The sequence below is a fragment of the Piliocolobus tephrosceles genome, chromosome 7 (assembly GCF_002776525.5).
Source record: "Piliocolobus tephrosceles isolate RC106 chromosome 7, ASM277652v3, whole genome shotgun sequence".
Taxonomy (NCBI): domain Eukaryota; kingdom Metazoa; phylum Chordata; class Mammalia; order Primates; family Cercopithecidae; genus Piliocolobus; species Piliocolobus tephrosceles.
The window spans coordinates 24976270-24997559 of NC_045440.1; the positions used below are offsets into that span (position 1 = coordinate 24976270).

Sequence of the window (21290 nt, forward strand, 5' to 3'; positions counted from 1 at the left end):
AGAGCAGTGGGTCTTCCATTGCTCTTTAGTAGTTTCCTTTAAACGTTGAGCTCTTTTGAGAGCCCCCCACCTTCTACTCCTTCAACAGCCATTTACTACCTGATCCCCTTTCTCATTTGGAAAACCTTTATTAACCATTGGCTATGGGCTGGGTGTCTATGGGAAGGTAAGATAACTGCCCCAGAAGAATGTGTAGTCCAGTGGTGCTTAAATCATGCTCCACAGTGTCCTGTGTGCCCTCTAGAGGCCCCTCAGTAGTCACCGTGGAGAGTGTGTATGTGTGTGTTGGGGGGTGGTTCTGAGTGGTTGGGATCTTACCCCACACTCAACATCCGTCCAGAACTACTATTTTTCTTTCTTTTACATATTGAGCAAGATTTCATCCAAAGAAAGGATTGCACCGTTAAAAAAGAAAAAAAAAAGTTGGGCTGGTGCAGTGGCTCATGCCTGTAATCCCAGCACTTTGGGAGGCTGGGAGGCTCAGGCGGGCGGATCACAAGGTCAAGAGATCGAGATCATCCTGGCCAACATGGTGAAACCTCATTTCTACTAAAAATACAAAAATTAGCTGGCCTGGTGGCGCGTGCCTGTAGTCCCAGCTGCTGGGGAGGCTGAGGCAGAATGGCTTCAACCTGGGAGGCGTAGGTTGCAGTGAGCCAAGATCGTGCCATTGCACTTCAGCCTGGTGACAGAGCTAGACTCCGTCTAAAAAAAAAAAAAAAAGTTGAAAAACCATTGACCTAATTTTTTCCACTGGATTTATTCAGCATGGCTTTTTATAGTGGTTTGATCCTCCCAGCTTGCATTTGGCCAACAGGATGACCTGGCCAATGTCTTGGCACCAGTCACCTATGGATTCAACCTCTGAAACTATCTCCTTAGCAGGTGAGGTTCACCTTTTGTATTGGAGAAAGATGTTTTGTGGTCAAAGTTAGTATTATTTCCAATAATAAGTAAATAAGGAATTTGTTGGGGGAGGTACCACACATAAATTGACTCTGAAGGCAGTCTCAAAACAGTTTCAAAAATGTTTTAGGCAGTGACAACACGATTGAAATATACTCATGGCCCCTAAAAATACTAGAAGCTCTAAAATAAGCTCTCACAGTTGTTTTGTAGGACTCATAATATCAAACTATAACTTTCCAAAGGCAGGAGACTAGATTTTTCTTTAACTTTGTGGTGTGTTTGTTATGGCAACAACCCAGGGATCTAAGATAATCAGGGGCTGATGGCCCAATCACTGATCTATAGAGATGCATCTAATATAACCAATCAATATCTGGCTCATTCTGTTTTTATAAGGATATTTATGCAATCCACATATTTGCATGTTTATAGAGCATTTCTGGAAGATGTTCTAGCATGTTAGCTTCATAGAGTAAGCCTTATGTTATTCTGTTTTGTTCACTAATGTGATCAAAGATGATGCCTGGCATGTAACAAATTTTTAATAGCTATGCATTGAATGAGTAAACTCACAAGAAAATGATAAGGGTGGCTACCTCTAGGGAGTAGGACTAGAGATTGGTGAAACTATTACTTTTCAATTTATATCCACATATGGCATTTATATGAAGAGGGCAGGAAGACTGTCTGCTTTTCTCTTTGTATTTGCTCCTTTACCCACAGAGAGGAAGAAATTTCTGTCTTTGCTTTCACAGCTGTCTTTTGGCCTTATGACTCCTCCATGGGCAGCCCAAACCAAAAAGGAATGCACAATCTGGCTGGTTGTTCTTGGACCATGTATTCTTAGTGGGCAAGATTCCACTGTTCTTCACTCATTTCCTATCTCCATTGCTTTATGATCAGGGCCTCCCTTCCAGAATAAGGCCTGGTCATGACTCTACTCTCAATTTCAGCTTTTCCATTAGTGTTTGGTTAATAGGGCTAGAGGCATGTAAGCACTGAAATTTGTCCTTGTCTCAGTTCATCTGGGCTGGCTGTAATAAAATAACATAAATAGGTGGCTTATACACAACAGACATTTATTTCTCTCAGCTCTGGAGCCTGGGAAGTTCCAAAGCAAGGCACCGGCAGATTTGGTATCTGGTAAAGGCCTGTTTTCTGGTTTATAGGTGGCCATCTCCTCACTGGAACCTCACATAGCAGAAGGGACAAGGAAGTTATCTGGGCTGGGGTCTCTTCTTTTTCTTTTTCTTTTTTTCTTTTTTGAGACAGAATCTTGCTCTGTTGCCCAGGCTGGAGTGCAGTGGCAAGATCTCGGTTCACTGTAACCTCTGCTTCCTGGGTTCAAGCGATTCCCCTGCCTCAGCCTCCCAAGTAGCTGAGACTACAGACATGCGCCACCATGCTCAACTAATTTTTGTATTTTTAGTAGAGACAGGGTTTCACCATGTTCCCCAGGCTGGTCTCGAACTCCTGAGCTCAAGTCATCCACTGGTCTTGGCCTCCAAACGTGCTGGGATTACAGGCATGAGCCACCACACCCAGCTGGGTCTCTTCCTATAAGGACAAAAATCTCATTCACGAAGGCTTTGCCCTCATGACCTAATTACTTCCCAAAGGTCCCAACTCCAAATAATTTTACAATGGGAATGATATTTTTTTTTTTTTTTTGAGACGGAGTCTCGCTCTGTCGCCCAGTCTGGAGTGCAGTGGCCAGATCTCAGCTCACTGCAAGCTCCGCCTCCCGGGTTTACGCCATTCTCCTGCCTCAGCCTCCTGAGTAGCTGGGACTACAGGCGCCCACCACCTCGCCCGGCTAGTTTTTTGTATTTTTTTAGTAGAGACGGGGTTTCACCATATTAGCCAGGATGGTCTCGATCTCCTGACCTCGTGATCCGCCCTTCTCGGCCTCCCAAAGTGCTGGGATTACAGGCTTGAGCCACCACGCCCGGCCGGGAATGATATTTTAATGTATGGATTTTGGAGGGACACAAACATTCCTTCTGTGGCATTCCTCAAACCTGGACATTTTAGATGCAAGCAAAGTTGGGTATAGGAAACCCTGAGTGAGACAGAGTAGCTCAGCAGAGATGCTTTAATTTTGGGACCACAGCTCTTCTGGTGATTAATAAAAATTCGAAGTTGTAGGCTGGGCGCAGTGGCTCATGCCTGTAGCCCCAGCACTTTGGGAGGCCAAGGCGGGTGGATCACCTGAGGTCGGGAGTTCAAGACCAGCCTGACCAACATGGAGAAACCCCATCTCTACTAAAAATACAAAATTAGCTGGGCATGGTGGCACATGCCTGTAATCCAGCTACTCAGGAGGATGAGGCAGGAGAATCACTTGAACCCAGGAGGCAGAGGTTGTGGTGAGCTGAGATCACGCCATTGCACTCCAGCCTGGACAGCAAAAGCAAAACTCTGTCTCAAAACAACAACAACAACAAAAATTGTAAGTTGTTTCGCATTTTGCTCTTGTCCTCCTATGTACAGTTTCTGCAACGAGGCTGCAGTGACAGGATTCAGAAACCCAGAGCTCATTCCAACCTCATGATCCTGCCGTGCTTTTACTTGTTTAGTTTATCATGTGCATATATAATTTTGAAATGAGTATATGGATCAGAACATAATAACGTGAGGAGTGAGTACAAAGTATTTTTTCCTCCACCTACACAACATAATAAAATGTTTTTCATAAATTCTGTTGGAGGCAATTTGTATTTATAAACAGAAGAATTAATAATAATAATAGGCTGGCAGGATGATTTAGCATTAATAGGCCTTTTGTCTAAGAAAACTAGTTCATAGAATCATTAAATACTTTGGTTGAAATTGAAAAGTAAAGGGACAGAGTTAACCCCAAAACTTTGGAGTCTGAAGCAGAGACTTAACAAATTCAGTATGGGTGAATGTAAGGAGTAGGTGCTACATCATGACCAAAAAAAGGATTGTAATGCTGCCACACATATTTCAGAAAAGTTGATCTACTAGGGAATGTGTGCTGATGGACACTTTTGCTGTTCTGAGATGTCTGTGATCTGTGCTAATAGGCATCAGTATTGTGTTAACAATAACAGCAATTGCAACAACAACAGCTAAGACTCATTGAATGTTTATTATGAACTACACAGACATTCTTTACATGTATTGGTCCAGTGAGGAAGCTTCTATTATTATTCCATTTTACAGATAAGGAAATGAACACTCAGGTAGGCTTAGGTCACATGCTGCTAAGGGGCATGGGTGGCATCAGTGGAGTGTTGAAGTTGGCTTGTACAGGCTCTCGAGAACGGACTGTGCACACCTCTTTGCAACAGTGTGTTCAACAACATCATGTTGCTACCTTGAATTTGGCCATTGTGGGCTAATATACACCACAAAAATTGACAAAATACCACAGATCATGTGGTATTTTTTTTTTTTTTTTTCCAGAGAGCTCATTGGCAAACATTCTAACAAATCACTAGATACAATTCAAACCCAGGTGGTTTGACTGGAGAGCATCTTGGCAAAGATGCATGTTTTCAGGACAAAGTATTGATAATGGTTTTAACAATTGTCTTATTGTGTGAGCCACTTTTATTTGGTTGGTTTTATAGATGAGCTTGAGGAGGCGGTGTCTCATTTACATGGGGCATAGTGGATTGGTTGGACCAGGTGTGCCATTTACATAGTGCCAGAGGAGGCTGACCATCCCACCCTAATCTTTTATTATGCAAATGAGGTCTTTACCTGGCCTGTGCCATGTCACCTGCACATGTGGCAACAAAGAAAAGGGAAGGAAAACCTCCATTTTGAATATAACTGGCTTCCAGGTATCCCTTTTTTCTTGGTATAACTGCTGGCATTTACCTATGCAAGCTTCAAGCTTGCTTGTCTATGCCTGAAGCTTGATTTTTCAGGCTGCTTTTTGTTAGAAAAGAAATTATTTTGGGGCTGCTTTTTATTAAAAGGAAATTCCACCGAGAACTCTTTTACCCTAACTGCCTAAATAATTTCTTTTTAGCTCCTGTATTACTATCATTTGACTTATATGCCAAGGACTTTGGGTGGAAAATAATGATCCCTCCTCATTGGGAAGCAGATGCTCACCTTTGTGGATAGTCAAAGTGACAGCCACAGAAATCCCCCAGCCAATCAATGAGAAAAAAAACAACCTGTGATTGCTGAGTGCTAACTATATGTCAGGCATTTCCTTAAATCATTACCTGCATGGTTTTATTTCATTAGCCCAGAAGCCCTCTAATGATGCGCAGTAGCCATTGTTCTCATTTTTGAGAAGAGGAAGTGAAGATTTGGAGATGTTGAAACATTGGCTTGAGATCTTCTAAGTGGCGAGTGGTTGAGGGAATTTGGAGCTTGTAACAGCTGCCAGGCAATCTGACTCCAGAGTTCATGTCCCCAAGGAGGAAACCATACTGCTGAGGAGTCCCACTGAGGGAGTGGGGCTGAAAGGGTAGCCCTGAGGCTTCCAGGTTCTGAGCCCTTGGCCAGAGAAGAACCTCCATCAAAGCACTCCACCAAAACACAGCTGTGTTGTCTGTGATCTTCTCTGACCTCAGCCCTCATAACCTATTGCCTTGGCTATGGGTAATTTAATATGTCCTGCCCTGAACACATCCAACATTTCCATGTGTCTGACTTCTAATACCACATTCCCCCACTACCTGCTCCTAAACCTGATGATCCAGGTGTATTCTGGTCTTTGCCCATATCTTGAATGCAGTCCCTGTACACCCTATGTCCCTGTACAGCCTATGTCCAATCTACCCTATTTATTATTATTTTTTCCAGTATACTTTCTATTTTATTTTTTTTAAAGTGAGGATATAAAAATGAGATTCTTGAAGAAAATAATAAAGTGTTATCTTTGGAAGGTAAACTTAAAGGCACCTTCTATTTTGCTCTTCCTATACTTATTTACTTATTTTCTACATTTTCTATAATGAGTTATTTCTATAACAAAAAAATGCTACTTACAAATGGATAAATGAATATAAATCTTAAAACAAATCTTAATACGTATTCATCCAAAAAGCAAAGGACACTAATGCAGCTGGCTGAAGATACTTTCTTTGTCTGCACTACCCACTCCATTTCTCAAGAGACATTAACAACACACCATGATTGAAAAACTAGGGTGTTATGTGTTTAAAGAAAGAGGTTTAAAATATTTTATTAGAGAACACATATCAATATTGAACAACACTTAAATAGATGGCATTCGTATTAATAAGGACAATATAAATTCTTATAATTTGAACAGTCACTTTGTTGAACAAATAAATTCATTTTTATCAGTGGGCATGATCCATGAAGTATGTGTTTTCAATAATTTATTCATCTGCTTAGTACTATATACATTCATTTTCTTTGAAAAGAAACATAAAATCAACGTGATTGTTTATCACATCACATCATAAACAGATGGACCTGTAAAAATGGCGTGTAGAAAATTCAGAAACACTTAAACAGCACATTCCAAGGATACTGAGTCCATTTAAGAGAAATTAAACGCTTTGAAGCCATTGTAGTCAGCCTGGTGTCATATATATGCATCAGTACAAAATGTTGCCACAAATTCAAGTATACTGATTCACACACATAAATATATTATTCTGACATAGGAGAGAATGCTCCCTTGAATAGTATAGCGTGCATACCAAACTCTCAGCACGATTCAGATTAACTTTTTTTTTTTTTTTGGTAAAATGGAAGGAAAGGTAATGACATCGTCAACTTAGTCGACCAAATACCAAACCTGGAGAAGGTGGACGTAGTTCACAAACACTGTACAGTTAGAAATTGCACCATACATGGAGTCTTATTTGTCACAACAATTGTTAAAGGTTACAGAAAAACCATAGCAGCTAAAACCAGCCAGTCAGCCCACATTTGCTTCTGTGGCAACGTGGAAATGCTGTGTTTGTATTTTGAACAAATGTAACAAGGAGACAAGCAGAAATACTGCAGCAAGCCAGGAAATGTCACCGGGTTCATGGTTAAATGGCGTCAGCTTTATTTACTGAAGTATAATTTTAATTTCACAGGCAAAATGAACCTCCAAATTTGTTTTCCTTAGCCCCAGCAAGTCAAGTCCTTCCTAACTGCTAGTTGATTGCAAAAGTGCAGCTTCAAGTCTGTCCCTTTTGTGTTCATTTCTGCGCCCCCACCTCTAGTCCATCAGCTTTCTAACACGAGCAGACGCTCTTTCATATGCTTCAGTGTAGCGTGAGATGTGACCCTTCCGTGATGTGAAAGTCAGCCTTTGGGGGTATTATAGTGATTCAGTTATTTTCTGTTTGTTGTTGTTGTTGTTGTTGCTGTTGGAAAACTTCTTTTTTAAAAACATGCTGCAGAACATCTTCTTGCTAAAAACAATTTCTCAATTAGTAGGAACACTGAATTGCCTTGTATATGATTTGCTTGTTTAGACGTCCAAAGCATTTGGTTATTCTTAAGAATTAGGCACTTCCATTCTTGAGCAAATATTTATTTGTGTGAAGAGAGAGAAATAGACCTCCTTTTTTTTTTTTTTTTTTTTTTTTTTTTTTTTTTTTTTTTTTTTTTTTCTTTTTTTTTTTTTTTTTTTTTTTTTTTTTTTTTTTTTTTTTTTTTTTTCTGTTTAGCCATCCCACTGTAATGCTGCACCAGGCCTTGAGAACAAAGAGAATCAGACAACTAGGAAACCAAGGCTTTGTGATTTTCAGCCAAGCCAAACATGGTCACTCTGTCAGGAAAGCCTTGGACTCACCACCGACTGGCTGTTTCAGTGAGTTCTTTCTTGGCTTAAAAAAAGAGTGAGAAGAAGAGCAGTTGTGTGGTTTGCCTGTGGGGACTTGGGCAGTGGGGGTTGTAGAGCCAAGTGGTCACCATGATAAGTGAGACTGACTTCCCTGTGCCCCGACATTTGGGAGGAGGCAGCAGCCCCAGCACACACCCAAGGTTTACCAGCCCCTGGGCCTTTGCACAGATTCCTCCCTTCTTTGCAACTGTTTCTGTTCCCCACCCCATTGTGTCCTCCAAGACTCACCATAGAGATCATCACTTTTGAGAAGCCTAACTCTGCAGTCGACTGAGGCCCTCCACCAAGCTCCCATGGCACTGTATCGATATCATAGATGCTTGGGCGGCAAGGACCATGTCTCTGCCCTTGTTATTCTCCACCCCCTGGAGTTGGGGCTGGCGCACAGTCAGCCTACACTGAATATTATAGAGTGAATAAAGAAATGAGAGAGCAGAGAGTGCAACAGCAGCTCTCTTTGAACAAAGGGGATTTTGTTTTGCAGCATGATTTTCATGTCTATGAATGTTCCAGAATTCAAGGGACACTGACTTTTACAAGTTAAATGTGCCTTTTTTTTTCTTTTAAAAATATTTTATTCTGAAAAATTTCAAACATGCACAAACATGGAAGAACTGTGTGTGGCCTTGCCTGCCATTCTTATTTCATCTATCACCCTTGCTTCTCCACTTTTGGCAATAAAACTTTAAAGCAAATTGTAAACATACTTCGATAGGCACTTACCAGTTAAGGACAATGCCATGATCACATCCAACAAAATTCAAAGTAACAATCTAATTATCTAACATCTAATAGGACCCAGCCTCTTCTTAATTTTCTCCAATTACTTCAAAAATGTCTTTTTACACTTTGTTTCAATAAAGATCTAAATGAACAAGGCTTATACAGTATACTTGATGAATGCATCTCTTAAGAATATTTTAACCCATAAAAGTTCCCCTTTTTAAAATGCCATTTACTTATTGAAGAAACTGGGGTGCCTTATGGAATTCCTCACACCCTACATGTGGCTGATCATTCTCAATGAACTTTTAGGAATGAAATGGGGGAGGGAGGTTGTAGGAAACTAATTTACAGAAAATCGAGCTATTTGTCCCCGAAGGCTCTTTTCCTCTTGCCCTTTGCATTCATGATCATTCCTTAAGTTACTGCTTCTCTTGCATCAGCAACAGTAATATGTTGGATTTGTGCCTTAGTCAGATGGATTCTTGATAAAGAAGTAAATCCATGTGACAGGCAAGGCTCCTGGGCTCCTGGGGTGGATTCCAAAGACAGTGGTTCACAGGATGAGTGGTGGGTTTGCTTCACTCGTGCATTTGCTTCAAATGCTCCCCTTCCTTGGGCAGTAAGGACAACAGTCGTGGACAGGAAGCTGGCTTCATGTTATGGGTGTATGTCTCTTTAAAACACAAGGTAGACTAACCTTTAATTAATCATGCATTTTTAATATCCTAGGCATCATGCATCAACGTGATCACAATTTTACCCTTTTGTAGAGTAAGAATTCTTACTCCAGACCCAATGTGTCCATTTTCACAAGTTCAGACTTCGGTAGAGCGGGTTCTTCTCAAATTGAGGATCCCTCTAATTTTCTCATTAGCCAGTCTGGTCACATTCTGCTCCCTGTGAGATGATGCTTTTGGTCTTCTTTCTCCAGACACTGAAAGAACTGAACACTCTTCTTTTTAATTTGGGCCAACACCAATCTGTTCATCCTTGCAGCTGCCTTCTCAAAATCCAGAAGACTGAAATAGTCATAGACTGTGTTTACATAAAGCAGAGTTGGGCCAAGAACCTCATCCCCGAAAGTGACTTTTTTCCTCTTTTTAAAACAATTTTGAGATTCTGAGTCACGAGAGACCATTTGGCAGGGAGATGGCAGCAAGTCCCTGCCAAATTCAGCCTCTGAGCATGGCTGACTGCCCCGTCAGCCTGAGTCGTGGTGAGCTGAGCTTGCAGTGTGGACCTCCCTCTGAAGCCACCTGCCTAGAAGGCTGCTGGAGACCACTTAAAGGGCGCCCCAGAAATGTCTAGACTCGACTGGCAGAACCTGAAATTAGAACTAAGATTGCGACCTGGAGCTTCCATGAGAGTCTGGAAGTGCAGTGTCAAGTCTGTCCCTTTTGCTTCCATTTCCCCCACCCCCCACCTCTGCTCTGTCAGGTTTGTGACACAAGCAGACACTCATACGCTTCAATGTAGCATGAATCGTGACCCTTGGATGATGTGAAAGCCAGCCTTTGGGGGTACTATAGTGATCTTCAACTTACAGTGAAATCAAAACGACCTCTGTTCATGACTGGGAATTTGCGGTTTTGGCTTGTAAATGTTTACTTCCAATAGTTGCCCAAGCCCGGAGGTGCTCATCCCGTATTTCCTTAGATGATATTACATCTTAGTTTTGCTTCAAATGCTGTACTGCCTTCCAGTGGTCAAAACTACTTCTCTTTCCCATAACATCATTTATATAAGCGCACGCACGCACACACACAAAGGCAGACACACACACCTTTTCTATAATGACTGCATTTTATGTAGTGTCTTTCATAGGACAACTATGATAACTTAAAATACTTTCTATTGCTAAGCAAGTAGCCAATGTGAGGAAGATGACAAACACCAGCCTTGGATACTCTTGTTCTGACCTGTCTACAATTCAGAGAGCTTGGTGGAAATCTTCAAAGTCGTGCAGTTTGCCTGATTTTTAAAAGCTAAGATAAATTTTCCAGGTGGGGTTATTTCCAACCCAAAGAAAATAGCGTGGTGTGAGGAATAACTGAGAGCTGGGATTTGGTGCCTAGCACATTGAATGTAGGAATGACAGGACGCGAGCCACGGTGCAGCAGGTGCTTTGTGACCTGCTTTCTAATTACAGAGAAATGAATGTCTTCGGGTGGGCATGACCAACTCCTGGAAATGTAAACCTGAAGTGAGATAAAGAGCAAAGGAAAGTGAAGGACTTATTTTCTCTCTTCCTGCACATGGCACTTTCAGTGCTTGAAGATACTTTAAAGGTCATCTAATTTATAGTTGCGTCTTATTTAGATAGCATTTGAGAGGGGAGATGAAGACGGGAAAAGAGTGCTAGCATTTACAGGGGGCCTACTATGATTTTATAGCTTTATCAGCTCATAAGGCATTTCATGTACACAATTTTATCTAATCCCATTTCATAGGTGAGGAAAATGGCTCAAGAGAGGTCACATGACTTGTTTAGGGCCTCTTAAATAGGTACAGAGATGGGGACTGCAATGAAGCCCAGGCCTATGGCTCCCAGTCCATCATCGGTCTTCTCTCAACACCATTTTCCAGATCCTTCCAGTCCCCTTCCTAGCATGGGCCTTGGAGTGGAGTTGGGAAGGTCACGTTTAGCAAGCTAAGCGGTGAGCACAGGAGAACACCAGGAGAACATACAAGAGAACACAGCTCTTTCCAGTCTTTCTCTTTTTCAAAACTCCCTGCAGACTTGACTTACTTTCCTCTTCTCATACCCATAATATATTTATTCTCTGGGAAAATGTTTCTTTTGTAATGTGACTATGAAATCTCATACCTTACCATACCATGTGCAAAAAGCTTGGCATGTAGTGGATACTCCAAAAATACCATTTTTACTATTTAAACTTTATCTTTGTATAAATCATCACGGATGCATTATAGGGAGCAAAATGATTTCGTTGTTGGCAATATTGGGTTAAGTTTCTGTGTTAATACTGGAGAGTGAATTGCTTGTGACTTGTTATACCCAGAGATAAAAATAGTTTGTTTTCCCTCACATCTGATGAAGAAAGCATGTGTTTTTGATTCAGCTTTAAATGCTGAGGCAGAATTTCTGTTGCACAAATGTCAACTCTCACTTGTTGAAGTTTAAATATCAGGGTTGTGTATGATGTTCAGAAGAGGAAGTTGGGGCCAGACAAGCTGCTGGGAATGGAGATGAGAGCAAGCAATGGACCTCAGTTTTTATTCAATTATTTCCTAATAAAAGTTTGACTCTTTTTGTTTAAAGTATGTAGAAAACTAGCAATAAATTGTTATTTAAATATTTGTAATACTTGCTTTGATCTTAAAAATACTTCACAGAAGTACTTTTTAATAGCCTTCCTACTTGTCAGATTGACTTTGGGCATCCTTATTTGTAGATTCAAGCTGCTCATTCCCCACCACATTCATCAAGATCCCCTCCTTCTCTGCTCTTTACAACCACTGTCACCTCTGCTATGACTCCAGGACTGACTGGGGGAGGCACTGTGGGGCACAAAGTACTCTACCCAATGCTCAGCTTTTGATTAATGGGCCACAGCCCTCCTATCTCTTGAGACTTCAGTTAGTCGAACTCTTTTCATTATGAAAGATAAGGCTGCATTTAGCAACAGGAATGAAGACAAGGCCGTGGAAGAAATGCAATGTATAAAGATAAATCAATAAGCCATTGCTACACTTATTTGAACCTGGTTTTGGATGGCTTTTGGGCTTGAAAAGACCGAATACTCTTGTAGGCTTTTCCTTTGATGTGATTTTCCCCCTGTCATTTCCAGATTGGACTAAAGTTGGTACATCACGTGACTCTAGGCAGCAAGGGTGTTCTGATGTGATTGATGTTGTGGAAGCAGAAACACTTGCAACCTGAGAGTGCCCAGGGAGGAAGGAGGGGGATAGGAGGCCACAGCGTCATGGTGTCTTGCCCAGAAAACACAACAGCAGGTGCAGTGCAGTTAGAACAGTCCTGATTCTTCCAAATGAGGATAAATGCTCGTTGCTTCTCAGCAGGAACCAGGACAGAAGAGAATATATCACTCTGTGGCTGTCAGGGAAACACTGTGAGGCAATACAAGGGTCTTGGGTTGGGTGATTAAGTGGAAATGGCATGGAATTTTTCAGGCACAAGGTGTGCAGGCCAGGATGCCCTGAGACCAGGCAGAGTGGGCAGCGGGGCAGCAGGACCGTCTTATTGCGCTCATGAAGGCTTAGGCTTTAAGAGTGGGAGGTGGTCTTCAGAAGGTTGAAATTAAGACAGCTTTTATCAGGGCCTGGCTATCTACATTCTCATATCAAATCCAAACAATGCAGCTTGCTTTCCTCTTTTCTGTCTGTTTTAGGCTATGAGAAGAGTAGAGGAAAACTACATGAGGCTCTTTGGCACCCATTTTTTAAGCCAGTTGTGTGATACAGGGCAGACAGCACTGATCTACCCTTAACCCACCTATCACTGGCACGGGGGCCCCAGCATGATCACAGGGCTCTCATGTGGTCCTCAATGCCCCAGTTTCCAAGATTGGGCTCTGCTGTTGGTTCTTATCCCATCTTGTTCAGTCTCACCCTCCTCTCGGAGTCTAGGGTCTGTCCTATTTAATGATGGGGCTCTGCTTCCTCAGGTGCAGATGTCTCTGTGTAAGCATATGTCCACCTGACTCAAGATGGCTGGGATTCCCCACTGCTGACCTGGGGTTCCCCACTGCTGTGCCCTGCACCCCTAACTGGGATCTTACTATCCCTTAGAATCCTCAGGGTCATCAACTTGAGCCTTTCTGGGTGGATCTTCTGATGTTTCCAGGTCCCTGGGGACTGGCCTCCCAGCTGCTATCTGTAACTAGTGGTTGGATCTTATTACTTGTTCTGCTGTGCACCCCTCTCTCCATGTTTGCTTAGGGGCTGGAGTATTGTCTTGGGCATGCTAAGTGACAGACCATTGCTGCCATCCAGGAGTTCTCCTCTAGTTGAGAAGACAGGACTTACATAAGTACAGTGTATACAAGGTACCCTTTAAAATACTTTAAATAGATATAGACTTTTAAAGACAACAGAAAAATTACAATAGACTACAGAATTAGTTGCCAAATACATTCTACAGACAATTGCTGTAAGAACTTGGAGAGAAATTGGAATGATCAGAAAGGGCTGAATTTAAACTTCTAATCTGGGAAAAGAATTATGGATACATTTCGTATGGGCAGAAATGAGAGAGTGAGGAGAGAGTCCTTATGGGCTCAAATGAGTCTCCCACAGATTCCTATGTTGAAGTCCCCAAGACCTCAGAATGTGACTGTATTCAGTGATAGTGCCTTTTAAGGCATGGTGTGGCTAAATGAGGTGATGAGGGTGGACCCTAATCCAATAAAACAGGTGTCCTTATAAGAAGAAGAAATTGGGACAGAGAAATGCACAGAGGAAAGACCATGTGAAGACACAGGGAGAAGATATCTATCTATAAGTCAAGGAGAGATGCCTCACAGGAAACAACCAGCCAACACCTTAATCTTGGACTTTCCAACCTCCAGAATGGTGGGGCAATATATTTTTGTTGTTGAAGCCACCCCATTTGTTTGTTATGATTGACTAGGACACTAATACGATGGGGCTGGAAATGCATGGAGCTGTGCTGTATCTGCAAAAGCAGGAGCATACTGATTGGGAGAAGATCCTTTATTTAAAGCAGAAAAGTTCCTGGAACAAGAATATGATGAGTTGGCAGAAGGACTCCATGAACAAGTTCCAGCAGCAGATGGGCTGCTGGGGACAGGGACAAAGAGCAGAGCACCAGAAGAAAAGAACACCCTTTGCCTGGTTGACAGTTTTGCTTAGGGTATACATTCCGATGGGTTAAGCATTGCTCAATGCTATCATAAAACCAGCTTTACTTTATGGGATTAATCAAGGCCTGGAAGGCCCTCAGGCACTCTTAAGAGGGAAAGTCAACAGGAAAGGAACAATAAGGGCAAGAGACAGAAGATGCAGAAGAAGAGAAAGAGAAGGTGACTTTGCTGGGCTCAGTAGAGACTTTTGAATCATCAGAGAGTGGTAAGAGGTGCACACCACGGAGGGTGATAGAAATACTGCAGCCACCCACTCTGACCACCAGCTCTTTTCTAAAATGCGGCTGCACGTTGTGTTTGTATTTGGAAGTAATTGTATAAGAACAGAAAGGCAGCACTGCAAGCAGAGGGCAAAAGTCCATGGGGGCCTTCAGAGTGTCCTCACCCTCCTGGCACCATCTCCTGTCCTGGGCTCTCTGGAGGCTGTGGGCCTGGAGCTCACAGAATCAGGCTGACCTGGGAAGAGGATGGAGTTGCTGAGGGCAGCCCCATCTCGTCACCCAGAGTTATTCATGGAGCATGGATTCCATGGGAAATGGCACCCTCTGGAGCAAGGGCGCCCACCCCAGCTTCTTCCACTGTTTGTAAGTTTAGCAAGAAGGGGACAGTGGAATTATGGAGAGGATGGGATCAGGAAAGGAGATGGGAAAGATGAAAGGGCACAAGACCATGGCCAAACAGGGGACAAGGAAGGGAAGGGAGGGGAAGCTGCCATGTGGCATCAGCCCAAGGTGGCAGTGGTGTTATTACTGAATGGCCTCAGTATTTCCAGGTTCTTCCATATCAGTTCTGCACCTGTCACCGTCCATGCTCCACCCCAGAGCCCTGCTGTGGAGTCTCCTCTCTCAACACTGTGAACACTGTGCCCTTGGCTGCAGGAACTGCACCTTATTTCTGATTGGGAGAGTCTTTCTCTTCCTTGTTGCCCATCAGGACTGGAGAGAGGAAGGAACAAGAGGTCCCTCCAACAAAGTGTGTCAGCTCAGGGAAACATGGATCTGGTATTCCCAGGGGAGGGATAAATATGCTTCCCCATAGTAATATCATTTCTATTCCAGTTAGTCAAAGAAAAAGGAAAAATAAGAAAAGAAGAAGTGGAGAAGGAGGAGGAAGAGGAAGAGAAAAAGGAGGAGAGAAATTCTGTATCCTATCTGTCATTTGGAAATGCCTGTCATACCCAGCATGATTTGTGAACCCCATGACTCTTCTTGGTGAGCTCCAGGCAGGCCCTCAAATGCCCTGGTGTAGGTTGCCATGTCCAGGACTCAAGGGGCCAAGTGTGGCCCTGAAATTCTCTTGGGGGCCTCTGGGGACCTCCACTTGGGCAGGTCCCAAGGGTCTGGGAGGAATTTCAGGTTGGCCTTGCTCAAGAGGTGTGTATTTATTACTGCTACTCTTAGGGTCAGCCAGATTGTGCTGTGGGGGTTTCCCTGATGAGGTGAGGAGCTGAATGATGTTGAGACTCCCTGGGCTCCAGTGTACCTTCCTGTTCTACAGACGACAGCAGTGGGGGTGGCAGACGCTCACCTCTTATCCTGATGCCTGCTTGGAAGGTCACAACAATTCATGGAGTGGGGCCACTCTGAATATGGACTTGTCACTTTATCCAACGACTCATGCAGGCTGAGAACTTGAATTTAGCCAAGCGGAATTGTGTCAATGGCATATGAAAAAATATTTGTATGTTGAACACCGAAACCCATTTTTTAGCATCATCTGTGCTACACTGTTAGCTAGTAATGGCATAGATCATGACGGCAAATTATGGCCCTTGAGCTCACTCCAACCTGCAGCCTGGTTTTTTGTTTGTTTGTTTTGTTTGAGAGAAGAAGGGTTTTTACATTTTAGAGGGTTGCTCCCCCTCCCCCCAAAAAGGCTAAACAAATAAGAATGTGTGATAGAGACTGTATGACCCCACAATGCCGAAAATATTTACTATCTAGTCACATATAGAAAAGGTTTGCAAACTCCTAAGGTACATTAAATAGATTTTTATTTTTTGGTTCATCTGGGAACATCCTCTCCCTCCCCCATTTATAACAATGCCTCTTGGAAAAATGCTTTCTTGACTTTGAAATAGATGAACCCAGACTCCATCCAGCTTGTAAGCTGGGGACTCTCTGTGCCTCTTTTTCATGCCAAGTGCAGGGCAGGGTGCAGGAGAGGTTGTTTGCTGCTGCTGATGACCAGTGGGTATGCAATGACCCACAGGCTGACCGGGAAAATAATTATTCTCCAAACTCCCTTTGGGACCTCTGCATTCCTGAGGACATTAAGGTGACAATCACTGCCTTACATGTCACCCTGTGGAGCAAACCAAGAGCCTCCTGCCCTGCATATTTCCTTGGCTCCGCTGCTGCCATCTAGGGAGAAAGTACAGAATCACCTGTGCTTGTCTGTCAGTCAATGACAGAAGCATAGACAAATATGCCCTTGGCCCCTAGAACAGTGGCATGCTGCCCAGCCATGGCAGAGATAAGGCGGGAGAGAAAGTGCCAATAGAGCTGGGATTATAGGTCAGGGACAAATGAGTGAGATATGAACGTCAGAGTGTCGAGAAACACAGTGGACCTGGGAAACATTGAGGTGTCATGGAAAAAAGGAGTCGGAGGCTGGATTTGGGGATATTCAAATAAACCCTTAAATCTCCCACCTCCTCTTTTCTTTATATGCTAAAGTGTAGGTAATAATCTTTTCCTTCTCCTTCTACTGCACAGGGATGACTAAGATAGGCACAATTACTTTGACAAATATAAAGTGCTATATAAATGGACAGAAATAGTAAACTCAAGTTGGGATTTTCTGTCTTAGCTTTCTCTCTACCGCATTTGAATGCATGTATGGGATCCAGGCTTTTGAAGAAGTCAGTGCCTTCATATTTTTTCTCCAAATACAGTGTACATTTGCTCTTAAATTTTCTGCCTGATTAAGTCTGTAGTTTTTATAGTTTAGTAATAATCATTTCCAGCTTATAAGGTGGCTCCACTGAATATGATATGGAGAAAAAGTAAAGTAATAACTCCTGAGCCACACAAAAAGGAAAGGCATTTTGTCTTTTGAAATGAATAAGCCACAATCTTTAGGGCAGTTCCTTGCTTATCAGTTGCAGCAAGTCATGACTCAACCATCCTGCTTTGAGCGATGTCTATGGTAAATCTTCCTGCTTCTAAACCCCTCTACCCCCAAACCCCACAACCTTCCTTTTAGGTGGGAGAACCAGTAATGCATGTTTCAGCAGCAAAGCAGAAATGACAATTTCCTGCATAGAGTAGATAAGGCCCATTCTCAACCCCTCCTCCACGACATTTGGGTCTGGGGAGCATGAATGAGCTAATGCTGATGGGAACAGGGCTGGCGTCCTCCGCTGAAATCCTAACTTGCTTTTGTCAGCCCAGCCCCACAACGGTCATCTCCACTCACTCCACTCCCAGGGGTTCTGGAGGGCCAGGAGGCCACAGCTGCCATTGCTTTCTGAAGATGGTGGGCACCACAGCAGCCTGGCTCAGCCCAGCTCCCCAGCACAGTCTGCAGACACGGAGCGGTGCAAACAGTGTTCCAACTGGGCTCCACTGGAGCTGTGCGCAGGTGGTTTCATGGTTAAAAGTCCTAGTAGTGTAAAAAAAATCAGAGTAACTGGTAAGCATACCTCTGATGTCTCCATATTTGCCTTCTCTGCTTTCTTTTCACTTGGTTTTTCCTTGGAGAGTTTACCTCCCGTCTGCTTGGGTGCCCTTTGCTGATGAGCAGAGCTCTTTCTTTAATTAAGTCAACAAGTATTCATACATACAGGCAGCATAGTTTTTGGCTAAAGGACCTGAGCAGACCAGCCCCAGAAGCAATTGAGAAAGTCTGTTAAGCTCTGATTAAGTAGCTGTGATCAAAGAGTGAACAATTACCTGCCCAAGCAAATAGTTCCTAAAATGTTCTCACTCCCAGGTCTTAACCATGAAACCTACTGGGCCAGAAGATCAGGATATCCAGTGTTCACTTGTGAAAAGAAATTAGGAACAAGTGATGTCACATAATACATAGCCATAACTTCCAACTGACTCCTAATTTTCAGACTGCCTAGGTCTCCAGCTACCTGGAGATCAACATTCTGAACCCTTTCCCCACGGTGGCATCATAAAATTCACATGCTTGATATGCCCTCTGCAATTCTTGGTGAAATATCTACAATCCATTCCCCTCTGTCCAACTAAAAAAACAGTTGGAATTACAGGTGAGTGAGAGTGAGTTATGTTGTATTTGTTTTCATTTATTTTTAAAAGGGATGTACTTCCCGAAAGTGTTTCTATGAACTGTGGTTGGTCATCAATAACTTCAATACGACACCCGATATGTGTCCTGTCTGCAACTGCATTTTGCTGTTCTTGGCCATTGTGGCCCCTTCTGCATTCTCTTCTATGCTCATCTTCCCCCAACATGCCATTAGTATGTCCTCCTTGCAAGGCCTTAATGACATTCCAGGCCATTAACTCCTAAAAATGTGGTGCAGTCTGATAGTTAGAAGTGCAGACACCAAAACCTTCCACAGATGCCCTGCTCTTGGGTTTGACTGGGCTGGAGATTTGGCAGCATGTTTGCCATGGTTAATTTGGAGGCAAATCCCAAGGAAACAGAACATTAAAAAGTTTGGATATGGCTTGGCATTCTCAGCACACCCAATCCAAATGGGAAAACTTTTACCCCCATTCTCTTGAGGAAGGAGGGATATGGAAAATGTGCAGGTTGAGAATAGGGAGACCTAGGTTTAAATCATGGTTCCCCCTTGGCCTTGGGCAAGTCCTTAACCTCTCACAATGATGGGATTTTTATCTGTAAAAATAAGGGTAGCAGAGTTTCCAGGGAGTTTAGAGGCAATGGGTGCAAACTTTCCTGCAGATGCCTGGCACACAGTATGACCTAACAGAAAAATCTTAAGAGAATATTTATTTACCCAAACACTACTGTCTACCATGGAATATTTATTTTTGAATATTTTGGAGAGTGTTAGACATGCTATGTGACTACAAGCAGAAGTCCTCTTGGATAAGACATGAAAGAGGCAAAGGAAAGAAAACTGACGAGTAAAATGCTTTTCTGAAATCCTTGACATAGTCTGGGGAAATTTTTGAATAACGAGATTCAGGGTCTCTCTTAATGCATGCAGTTTTGAGTTGCAGAATAAACTCAAAATTTCCCTATCCCATAATGTCAGAATAAACTCAAATTTTCCCTGTCCCATAATGTCATGTTGATTTTTGTGATATTTAGACAATCCCAAAGCAACTACTTTTTATAACACATTAGAGAAGACATCGTTACTCTGGGTAAATTCCTCAAACTCCAAATAGAAGCAGTAAACATGTGAGTATAAATATGACAATCATTTGCTAAACTGCAACAATTTTAGATATATTTTGGCATGCCTAAAGGTACAGAGATTTAGGGGGAAAGAGCGAAAAGTAATTCAACTCATATATTGTTTACCCCACTTTGACTAAGTTTTGGGTGATGTTATCAATTTTTTGTAAAATTGGTGTATCATGCTATGGGAAAGGAAAAAAATGTTAAAAGTTTACCTCCCTGGAGAGAGGGAGCTGGAGAAGAGCGTAGCAGACAATTATTTACGGATAGTTTTACATGGATACAATTGTCATGGTTTTAATCTGATGACGGAAAGATTATCTAGTTGTTTATTTAGATTAGATGTGGCATTAGTGCCAGATTTCATGTGTTTCTAAGCTTTCCCATATCTAAAATTTAAATGTGTCTGTAAAGGTGTTTAAAGGATCATTTCTAACATGGAACCATAATTTGCTGAAGAAAAATGATAATCATTCTTCCCATGGGGATGCTCTTTCTGTAAGGAGGAGTGGGGCAAGTGATTTTCTTATTCAGATTCTGGACCAAACTCTTGTCAGCAATGAAACTGATCTTTCCTACCAAGGCCAAAGAGAAGCGAGAGTTTGCATATTCAAGTTCTTCCTAGATGCCTGCCTCTATAATAGGACATCCACATCTGGCAGAGCTCTTATGGGACACACAGAGAGAACAGAAGAGTCTAAAAATCCAGCCAACATCTCAGTGCCAGAATCCAAGTTCTGAACACAAGGCTGAATATGTATCTGGCCAGTAAGAAGACACTCTTCAGAAAAAGGCTGAAAAAAGAATCACACTCCAGGTCTTAACACAACCTATAACAAAACTCAAACATACAAACATATCCTCCATTGCAACGTGGAAGGAGATTTGTTTTTTTTAGAAGGATTTAAGGAAATTATCATTTTGCTGCAAGGGAAGAAGAAAAGGATGTTGAGGTCACTACTCTTGCTGTGAAGGTTAGAGCTGCTTTGAATTTCTTGGAGGAATTACCCCAATAGAGGAAAGAGGCTAGGCAAATGGTCTTTAGTTTTAGACCACTGATTGTTGTCAAGAATTATTCCAAAAACATAAATCCTATTTTAAATCCTTGTTGTGGAATGGCAGCCATATATAATTTTTGCATATAGTTACCATCTTCCTCATTAGTAATCTATAGCTTGAGCAGCCCTAATCTGAAAATCTGAAATCCAAAATGCTTTAAGATCTGAGATTGTTTGAGCACCGACATGACGCCACAGGTGGGAAATTCCACACCTGACCTCAGGTCTATGGGTTGTAGTCCAAAACAGTCAATTAAAAATATTGTATAAAATTACCCTCAGGCTATGCATATGCAGTGTATATGAAACATAAATGAATTTTGTGTTTAGACTTGGGTCCCATCCCAGAGATATTTGATTATGTATATGCAAGTATTTCAAAATTTGAAAAAATCTGTAATCTGAAACACTTCTGGTTCCAAGCATTTCAGGAAAGAGATACGCAAGTTCTGTACTGACTTATTATGGTTTACCAAAATTTGGTACACATAAAGCAAAATGTAGCATGTTCCCCAAGTTCTTGCAGAAAAGTAGGAATAGATGAAGTTGAGTTGACTACTGGATCTTTTTCCAGAA

General features: G+C 42.3%; 1 protein-coding gene across 4 annotated transcripts in view; it reads right to left on the reverse strand.

Annotated features, from left to right (window-relative positions):
* Positions 1-627: 627 nt before the first annotated feature.
* The window catches only part of ADRA1A (adrenoceptor alpha 1A), a 134934-nt gene continuing 114271 nt past the window's right edge, over positions 628-21290 (reverse strand). Inside the window, exon 3 of one of the 4 annotated variants that reach the window (XM_023216873.1) lies at positions 628-705. In XM_023216873.1, coding sequence (XP_023072641.1) covers positions 628-705 — 78 coding nt within the window. Of the gene's footprint in view, positions 706-7536; positions 9133-18188; positions 18498-21290 lie in introns of those variants that run through there. The other 3 variants (XM_023216874.1, XM_023216871.1, XM_023216872.1) reach the window with 3 other exon arrangements.